Source organism: Dendropsophus ebraccatus, chromosome 1 (assembly GCF_027789765.1).
Source record: "Dendropsophus ebraccatus isolate aDenEbr1 chromosome 1, aDenEbr1.pat, whole genome shotgun sequence".
NCBI classification, from domain to species: domain Eukaryota; kingdom Metazoa; phylum Chordata; class Amphibia; order Anura; family Hylidae; genus Dendropsophus; species Dendropsophus ebraccatus.
The window spans coordinates 91,793,048-91,803,458 of NC_091454.1; the positions used below are offsets into that span (position 1 = coordinate 91,793,048).

General features: G+C 46.6%; 1 protein-coding gene across 1 annotated transcript; it reads left to right on the forward strand.

Annotated features, from left to right (window-relative positions):
* Positions 1 to 6,366: 6,366 nt before the first annotated feature.
* LOC138783137 (uncharacterized) lies at positions 6,367 to 9,256 on the forward strand. Its single transcript, XM_069957434.1, has 5 exons — positions 6,367 to 6,370; positions 7,846 to 7,932; positions 8,692 to 8,823; positions 8,900 to 8,971; positions 9,114 to 9,256. Exons 1-5 carry the CDS (start codon positions 6,367 to 6,369, stop codon positions 9,254 to 9,256), a joined length of 438 nt encoding a protein of 145 aa, XP_069813535.1.
* The last annotated feature ends 1,155 nt before the right edge of the window (positions 9,257 to 10,411 follow it).

Sequence of the window (10,411 nt, forward strand, 5' to 3'; positions counted from 1 at the left end):
AAATAATAAATAAACATATTATATACCCTTACATGTGTAATCGTCCGTTCTATTAAAATAAAACAATTATTTCTGCAATGATGAATAGCATCATTGAAAATTGATTCCGTATTTCCTTGTTCCACAAAAACGGATGAAAAATACTGACGTGTGAATGTAGCCTAACATTTCTGACTATTGAATGAGCCATGGTGAACGGTTCCCCCCCCTTCCCCCCCGCAGCAAAGTAAAATCTTCAGCTCTGCTCTTTCCCAGACTTTGTGTGAAGTTTCTAGAAGCGGATTCCTGTTGTCCCTGTGGGTGTAGTGTGGTATAACAAATTATCCTAATTTGTCAATAACCCAGCCAGTCTGGCAACCCCTTATGCAATGTATTATGGTATAAGTAATACATTGTTCACACAGTTTTCACGCGTCAGATGTTAGGCAGTTGCAGGCTTCTGTATCAATATATAACCATTTAAAAATTACACACTGTACTTTCCAATTACATACATAATTCTGGGAAAGGCAAAGCCGAAAGCTGCATAAAATGTATGTGGTCCCTATGTACGTATTTGCCTATATCCCATTCATATAGAGGTAGTATCCCACTCTTGTAAATGATGATTGGCTACTGTTTAGGGTGCCTTCACACCTACCGGATCCGCAGCAGATCTCACTTCTGTGGATTCGAAGTGAGAACCGCTGCGGATCCGGTACCATTCACTCCTATGATAGCAAATACTGACAGCGGGATTGACATCCTGCTGTGAATGTGCTTTAACCCCCCACTGTCCGCAGCCCCGCCGCCGCATCCCCCCCTCCCCGGCCGCATCCTGCAGCCCGCATATCCCATCCCCGGCCGCTTCCCCCTATCCCCGTCAGCATCCTGCAGCCCGCCGCCGAGAGCATACATTACCTGCTTGGCAGTGAGGCTCCTGGCTCCGGTCCCGCTCAGATCAGCTGAGCGGGACCGGAGTCGGCAGCCTCACTGCAGCCGCGCCGCCGAGCAGGTACTGTATGCTCTCGGCGGCGGGCTGCAGGATGCGGCCGGGGGTGAGATATGTGGGCTGGGGGATGGGGGATGCGGGCTGCTGGATGTGGTGGGGGATGCGGCTGCGGACAGCGGGGGGTTAAAGCACATTCACAGCGGGATGTCAATCCCACTGTGAGTATGTGCTATCATAGGAGTGAATGCTCCCGGATCCGCAGCGGTTCTCGCTTCGAATCCGCAGAAGTGAGATCCGCTGCGGATCCGGTAGGTGTGAAGGCACCCTTGAAGTGTTAGTTCAGAAAAAAAATTAAAAATACAAATTTCAAATGAACTGGTGCCAGGGTTTTGTATTTCACTTCTAAAAAAAATCTAAAGTCTTCCAGTACTACTCAGCTGCTGTATGTCCTGCAGGAAGTGATGTATTCTTTCCAGTCTGACACAGTGCTCTCTGCTGCAACCGCTGTCCTTGACAGGAACTGTCCAGGGCAGTAGCAAGTCCTCATAGAAAACCTCTCCTGCTATTTAGACTGGAAAGAATACATCACTTCCTGAAGGACATACAGCAGTTGGATTTGAACAGTAAATCCAGTATGGAAATGGAACAATTTTAATTTTTATTAACGGAATGGCAATTGGCTAATATCAGTGACTCTGGGTAGCCTGGAATTTAGCTGGATGTGGTACAGTAAATTAAGACAGACTGTTGGAAAGCTAAAGAGTATAAGTAAGTTAATATTTGGTGATCTTTGGGGACAGTGTTGAGCATACAATTGCAAGGTAAGATTAGGCCTAAGTGAAACGTGTGGTGCAAAAACCTTTGTGATGTCACATGCTGGGTGAATAAACAGTTTTAGGCTATGTTCACACAGTTTTTTTTTTTTTTTTCCTTTGTACAGCCCTACTTATCGAAATATAACCATATTTTCGCCTCAAATGATGTTTGTCCTAAAAATTATCCACAGAGCCTTAAAGGGAACACTCAATACATCCTAGATCTGAATGAATGAAATATTCTCATTGAATACTTTGTTCTGTACAAAATTGAATGTGCTGACAACAAATCACACAAAAATCATCAATAGAAATAAAATTTATGAACCAATGGAGGTCTGGATTTGGAGTCGCACAAAATTACAGTGAAAAGACACACTCCAGGCTGATCCAACGTTGATGTAGTGTTCTTAAAACAAGTCAAAATGAGGCTTAGTATTGTGTGTGGTCTCCATGTGTCTGTATGATCTCCCTACAACACCTGGGCATGCCCCTGATGAGATGGCAGATGGTTTCCTGAGGGATCTTCACCCAGACCTGGACTAAAGCATCCGCCAACTCCTGGATAGTCTGTGGTGCAACGTGACGTTGGTGGATGGAGCAAGACATGATGTCCCAGATGTGCTCAATCGGATTCAGGTCTGGGGGAGGGGCGGGCTAGTCCATAGCTTCAATGCCTTCATCTTGCAGGAACTGCTGACACACTCCAGCCACATGAGGTGTAGTATTGTCCTGCACTATGGCCCTATTTCACGGGACTTTTAGAGGAGCAAACGAGCGTTCGTTTGCTCCTCGTTCCCCGCTCGCTGCTGCCGCCGCTATTGAACGCGGCAGCAGCGAGCGGGTGAGTGTGTGTGGGGGGGGGGGGGGGGGCTGCCCGGGTGATCATTGATCGTCCGGGCAGCCCATAGGATACAGCAGCGTCTGCTGCCGATGCTCCTATTCAACGGAGCAAGGGCAGCAGATCGTTGCTGTATCAGTCGCTTGTTTTTCAACATGTTGAAAAACAAGCGACTGCAACGATCAGCCGACATGAACGATGTGGCTAATGGTTGCACTCTATTCCACGGGACGATTATCGTCCGTAGTGGCCGATATCGGCTGAATACGGACGATAATCGTTCCATGGAATAGGGCCTTTAGGAGAAACCCAGGGCTAACCGCATCAGCATATGGTCTCACAAGGGGTCTGAGGATCAGGCTACCTCTGGTGAGCGCATGGAGGGCTGTGTGGCCCTCCCAAGTAATGCCATCCCACACCATTACTGACCCACTGCCAGACCGGTCCTGCTGAAGGATGTTGCAGGCAGCAGATCGCTCTCCACGGTGTCTCTAGAGTAGACTCTATCACATGTGCTCAGTGTGAACCTGCTTTCATCTGTGAAGAGCCTAGGGCGCCAGTGGGGAACTTGCCAATCCTGGTGTTCTCAGGCAAATGCCAAGCGTTCTGCGCGATGTTGGGCTGTTGGTCCCTCATAGCATCCTCATGGAGTTGGTTTCTAACCATTTGTGCAGACACATGCACATTTGTGGCCTGCTGGAGGTCATTTTGCAAGGCTCTGGCAGTGTTGCTCCTGATTGTCTTTGCACAAAGGTGAAGGTAGCGGTCCTGCTGCTGTCTTTTTGCCCTCCTACAGCCTCCTCCATGTCTTCTGGTGTACTGGCCTATCTCCTGGTAGCTCCTCCAGACTCTGGATACTACGCTGACAGACACAGCAAACCTTCTTGCAACAGCTTGCATTGATGTGCCATGCTGGATGAGCTGCACTACCTGAGCCACTGCAGAACCGCTCCTTTATTGAGTGTATCTTGCTAATTGCCAATAATTTCCACCTGTTGTCTATTCCATTTACACAATAGCATGTGAAATTGATTGTCCATCAGTGTTGCTTCCTAAGGTTACCTTTACACATAGAGATTTATCTGACAGATTTTGCAAGCCACAGCCATGAATGGATTTGAAAAGAGGAGAAATCTCAGTCTTTCCTTTATGATCTGTTACCTGTCAGATAAATCTCTCTCTGTGTAAATGCACCAGAAGTGGACAGTTTGATTTCACAGAAGTTTGATTTAGGGTAGCTTCACAAGTAACGTATTTGCAGCGGATTTCACACTGAGTTTGCAGAGAAATCCGCTGCGGGTACCTCTCCTGTCAGTGTCGATGTGATTCCATGCTCGCAGCGGGATCATCCCTCTGCGAGTATGTAAGTACTGGCCCCATTAACTCTTCGCCACCGGGAAGATACTTTACCTGCTCCACGATCTGGCCGCATCTGTAACTCCCTGAGGTCCTGGGCAACCAATCAGTGACTGTGGCGGGGCCGTGCACTGACTGGCTGCGCGGAGTCAGCGGGAGCCTCAGATGCAGCCGGAGCGTATAGCAGGTAAAGTATCTTCCTGGCGGCGGGGGTTAATGGGGCTGGCACTTACATACTTACAGTGGGATGACAATCCCACTGCAAGGGTATGTGCACACTGAGGAAAAGGCGAGGAATTCAGCTTGAAATTCAGCTTGAAATTCCTCCCGTAAAAAATGTACAGAGCAAAGTCCCATTGTGTTCAATGGGTTTTCTGCTCTCTTGTTCACACTGCAGAATTTCCGAGCAGAATTTTCTGCTGTAGATCTGCTAGAGGAATCCTATAGAAGTCAATGGGGGGCTTAAATTCAGCTTGAATTCTGCCTGAAAACTTTCAGCTACAATTCCTCGAGAATTGCTCAGTGTGCACATAGCCCAAGTAAGTAATCACGTCACTTCTTTGGGCAGATTTTGCTAGAGGAATCCTATAGAAGTCAATGGGACTTAAATTCTGCTTGAAATTCCACTTACATTTAGCTTGAATTCCGCTCAAATTCAGCTCCTTTTCTGCTTCTATTCTTTAAGAGCAGAATAGGGGTATGTGCACACTGAGTAATCTTTACGGAAACTCCGTTGCGGAACTCTCATCTGCCCCCGTGTCATAGACTACATTCTATGCACGAGCGGATTCTTTCATCTGTCCAAAGAATGATCAAGTTCATTCTTTGGACGGAGGGCGGAATCCGCCCTTGCATAGAATGGAGTCTATGACACAGGTGGAGACGCTAGCGGGAGCGAGCTGAGAATTCCGCAACAGAGTTTCAGTTAAAATTACTAAGTGTGCGTATACCCTAGAAGAGGAATTTCAAGCAGAAATATTTCCTCTTCAGTTCCTTGTCTATTGCTCAGTGTGCATGAACACTGACAGGACAGGTCAGTTTCCAGCGTGGAGCAGGTGGAATGATGCACCTGGAGCCATCAGGTGATCAATGCAATCAGAAGAAAAACGGATGTCCACCGCTCCAATTATATAAAATACAAAAACTTTATTCTGGAACACGGACATGAAAAGCCTGCAAAGGACTCTCCCTCGCCCGGGCAGCATCTGTGATAAGATGCTGGGAGCGGGGGAACTGTACAGATATGCGCCATGCTGTAATAAATCAGCCGCGCGGCTCTGTCATTACAGCGCGGCGCATATCTGTACAGTTCCCCCGCTCCCAGCATCTTATCACAGATGCTGCCCGGGCGGGGGAGAGTCCGTTACAGGCATTCCACGTCCGTGTTCCATGCAGAATGTGTGAATGCAGCCTTAACCCTTTCAGGATCGGTCCAGATAGTACCTTGAGGATCAGAGCTCACTTTTAAAATATGACCAGTCTTACTTTATGTGATTATACCTCCGTGATATTATAACTTATCCTAGCAATTCTGAGATTGTTTTCTTGTGACATATTGTACTTTAGGTTTGTGGTAAAATTTGGCCGTACAATTTTTGTGTGAAAAATGCCCACATTTAATGAAAAAATTACAAAATTAGTGATTTTCAGATTTTTTTTTTCCTGCAGTTACCGTGCGGGTTTGGTTATGTGATCATTTTATTGCCAGCGTCATTACGCACACAGCAATACTGAATATGTGTCCTTTTTTATTTATTTTTTACATTTATTATTGCATTGAGGGCTATGGGGATTTTATGTGTTGTGTACTTTATTTATTTGTGTGTGTGTGTGTGTTTTTTATACTGTTTTAATTTATTTTACTGTACCACCTGTATAGGGTTAACCGCTGCGATCCGTACTCGCGGCGGGTGCCTGGCTATCACTGACAGCAGGGACCCGCCATAGGATGGCATGGGCGCAGTCCCTGTGCCTGTTTCATCCCAGGACGTAACTGTACGTCCTTGAGCTGTAACTCACCGCAAAAAAGGACGTACAGTTACGTCCTTCGTCCTGACGGAGTTAAAACATGCAAAAAATATTAAATAGGATGTACCACCAGGTACCTCCTCTTGAATTTAACACACCGATAGAACGGCGCCGTCATACCGGGAGGCCGGTGCCGTGGTCCGTTTTTCGAACCGTGGCCCGGTTCCCGAGTACGGCGCCGTTCTATCCAGCGGTACCGGGCCGTGCTGAAGCCCTGGATGTCGGTCGGCCCGCCCCCAGTGGGAGGGTGGGAGTGGGAGGGTACCTGGTGGTACATCCTCTTTAAAAGCATGCAGTGTTTTTTTAATTTTATATCATTGGAGCGGTGGACATGCATTTTTCTTCTGATTGCATTTATTTGAAACATTCGTAACGTCCGCAAATCGGTAAAAAATATGGGTGAGTAATCAAGTGTTTATTAGAGATGAGTGAGTAATGAAATATTCGACTGTCGAGAATTCGAATCGAGTAGGCACCGAGATTTGACTATTAGAACGAATACTCGATCCCATTATAGTCTATTGGAAAAAATGCTCTGCACTTGGAAATCCAAATTCGACCACTTGGAGGTCACCAAGTCCCCCATGAAACCTCCCTAAATGATGCAAACACCTCCGGAATGACACTGTGACATCAGGGGAAGCATGCCTGGGTGCACCCAACACCCCAAAATAGCAGTATAATGCCACTCTACGCAGCTGCGAATGAAAAATCTTTGCAAACGCTTTATGAACGTTTACTGCAATGTTCACATTTCCTTCGTATTTCTTGTGCAGCTTTACATACATGATCCCAATGTACGTCCGTAGAGCGTCTTTATTTGCGCTTTTCACGCATTACGCTGTACGAACACTAGGCCGCAGCAGAGCAGAGATTAGGAGAGAGAAAAATGTCTAGGAGATCGTCCCCTTTTGGCAATGAAGAGTTGAAGCTCATGGTCAAAATCATGGATCAAATGGATTATAGGCTAGAACATGTCCCTGTCACTAACCCTAATACACATAAAGGCTATGTTCACACTACGTATATTTGAGGCTGTATGTTTGAGGCTGTATAGCAACCAAAACCAGGAGTGGATTGAAAACACAGAAAGGCTCTGTTCACATAATGTTGTAATTGAGTGGATGGCCGTCATTTAATGGCAAATATGTGCTGTTATTTTAAAACAACGGCTGTTGTATTGAAATAATGGAAGTTATTTACCGATATATGGCGGCCATCCACTCAATTACAACATTATGTGTAATATAATATGGTGGAGACGGAGCGGCTGGCACTACTACCTGCACAATCAGACTGCGATGCAACGGACAGGCAAGCTCTAAACTGGATAAAATATACGGCTAGTGGAGGTGCCCAATGCCAAAGAAAACAGTCCAACTTGAATTAGGTAGAAAAATTGAGGCGGTCACTCACCACTTTAGATGCCGAGGATACTTTATTCATCCAGGAATGAACATAGCAGGGAAGGGGGAAGGTGGAGGAGCGGGTGCAATCAGACAAACGTTTTCGCGGACTTCCGCTTCGTCAGGTCTGGCCTTCCCCCTTCCCTGCTATGTTCATTCCTGGATGAATAAAGTATCCTCGGCATCTAAAGTGGTGAGTGACCGCCTCAATTTTTCTACCTAATTCATTATGTGTAATATACTGTGGACTTTCACGACCCTTTTACTTTGTACCCACAGAACCCCCACCCTATTGCCAACACATAGGCCCATATATATCATATGTTCCCTCCACCTGTCATGTGCAGCCCACAGCATATGGCCCTCCTCTCATAATAGAAGTTTTGAGCAGTTTTTAGAAATAAAACAGCCTAGGATGATGATGCTGATGTTGATGACTTCTATGCCTTTTTTTCCTGTTTTTTAAAGATATAATAGAAGAACAAAGGCGGCAGTGCCGCAGAAGGGCAGCTGTTCAGCCCACAGCGGATGAAAGTCGGGAGTTGGGACCGTCTTGTAAGTGTAAACATTTGCATGTATATATAGGCTATGTTCACACAATGTAACAGGACTTGCAGCCGATGTCGGAATGGGGTACCTTGGGCCTACCAGGGAATATTTTATTCTAGGGGCCCACCCTACATACAACAGATATACCCAGCGGCAAACATTTCACATTGCTATAGTGACTTTGCACAGTGCTGTGTATGTGACCGGCAATTCTTGCTCACTGTTACTAACTGGTCAGACACTCCAGGGATGGGGACCTGGACAGCCGAAGGCATGATGGGAGTGGTAGTTTTGCAACAGCTGGAAGGCTGAAGGTTCCCCATCACTGTTCTATTGTATAGGAGCTGTCCAGGCATGATGGGAGTTGTAGTTTTGCAACAGCTGGAAGGCCGAAGGTTCCCCATCCCTGTTCTAGTGTATAGGAGCTGTCCAGGCATGATGGGAGTTGTAGTTTTGCAATTGATGTAGGGTCGAAGGTTCCCCATCCCTGCTCTATGTAAACAGCACAGCCGTCCACTTAGGTTTCTTGAAAGCTGAAGTCCAATGAAACTAACTGGGGGATTATATGTCCTGCTCAGGAGCCCACCAATGGGAAGGGCCCACAGAGGGATTCCCATGCTCCCCTGTGGGCCAGTCCGAGCCTGCTTGCAGCGCAGGCCGAGTGCGTTACACACCACATGTGCTCAGAGGGAGAAGAGGAGAGCCGCCAATATGGGGGAGCATGTGGCAAGTCTTTGTTTTTATTTATTTATTTGTTTTGGATAGTTCACACAACACCACCGAGGACAGACCCTCCCACACCGCCACCACTGAGAAGCCCAGCCCCTCTGACCCCATCGCCAGCAAGGACACCCTCTCCCCAGAGGACGCCTTCAGCATCGAGCTCCTCTTCAAATGGTAGGTAAAAAAGCATGTGATACAGATTGAATTTCTTTCTAGAAAACATCGGCTAATTTGCGCTTTTATTTTTTAGCTCCGACCCTCGGGGACTGTCCGGAGCGTTTTTCCCAAGAGCCAACGGAAGCAAGGCCCTTACCAGCGAGCGGTAAGAACCTTCCCCTAATCCTCCAAACTCCTGTAGCATATAGTAAGGGCAGAAACTTGAGAAACTACAGGATGGAAATGATCGTTTTTCATCACCTGTATAGGTTTTCTAATCATTACATAACTCTTTTCTACCTCAACAGTTATAGAGACCCTCAACCAGCTGGCGGAGGAGACAGACAACCTCTCTAGGAGGGCATATGGGGCAATGCGCACCTTAAGGGATGTGCAGCTGGGGCTGAGAAGTCTGAAGCGCCAGAATGACAAGTTGTGCCAAAGGCGTTGATGTTTTTTTTTTTTTTTCTGTTTATTTCTGTTTTTCGTTATTTGTTTTCCTAATTTTATAATTAAAATTTGTTATTATTTGCAGTGTTTGTATTGATTTCTTCCATTGGTTTTTGAATACACTATGCTGAAAGGCAGGCACTTCTGGGTATCACGTGTCTTTTACTGGGCAACTGACACGCTGGTTATCACATGCCTTTTACTGGGTAACTGGCACACTGGGTATCACATGCCTTTTACTGGGCAACTGGCACACTAGGTATCACATGCCTTTTAATGAGCAACTGGCACAATAGGTATCACTTGCCTTTTACTAGGCAACTGGCACACTAGGTATTACCCGCCTTTAACTGGGCAACTGGCACACTGGGTATCACGTGCCTTTTACTGGGCAACTGGCACACTGGGTATCACGTGCCTTTTACTGGGTAACTGGCACACTAGTGGGTACCACATGCCTTTTACTGGGTAACTAGCACACTAGGTATCACGTGCCTTTAACTGGGTAACTGGCACAATAGGTATAACGTTAAAGTGCTCTTAGTGGGCTAAACCAGGGACACTATAAGTCAATTGTACACACAGGGTACTGGAATGACTACAGCTGCTGCTACTGCTGCAATCTGTTTCTTAGCACTGAGAAGTGTGCATACTCCCAGGGTCCCTTACGGCCTCCCTGCATGGTGATTGGATTAAAAAAAGCACCAAGTGGGATGGGAGGGCTTTTGAATGTTTGGCGCCTATTCGACACACTACTCGATTGTATTCGAATCTTGCATTTTGGGGGCACACAAAGAGGTAAGTAGCGCTTGTTTATTATGTTCTTCCCTGCCTTTGCCTGCTGGAAATGTTTTACTTTTGCCAGACTTCTTTAATGATCACCTTCATGGATGATTGCAGTCCTGAAAAACTACTGAGTGTGTGAATGTAACCTAAGTCGGTGCACAGCTCCCCCTGACTTCCCGGTCTGCACCCATCTGGACCTGAGGTAGTCACTGGTCTCCCCCAGCTGATCTTTATGACAACTCAGGAATGCTGAAATGGTGAACGCCTACACCGCCTGTATCCCCTACCACAAGTAGAGATAAAAGATGCATACCGATGTTCACACTGGGCATTAGGGAGAATGCCTTCACTCCCTTTTACCATAGAGCAA

Coding starts and splice junctions, on each gene's coding strand:
- LOC138783137 (XM_069957434.1), top strand. Junction 8,824..8,899: donor ATCGAGCTCCTCTTCAAATG/GTAGGTAAAAAA, acceptor TTTATTTTTTAG/CTCCGACCCTCGGGGACTGT. Junction 8,972..9,113: donor AAGGCCCTTACCAGCGAGCG/GTAAGAACCTTC, acceptor CTACCTCAACAG/TTATAGAGACCCTCAACCAG.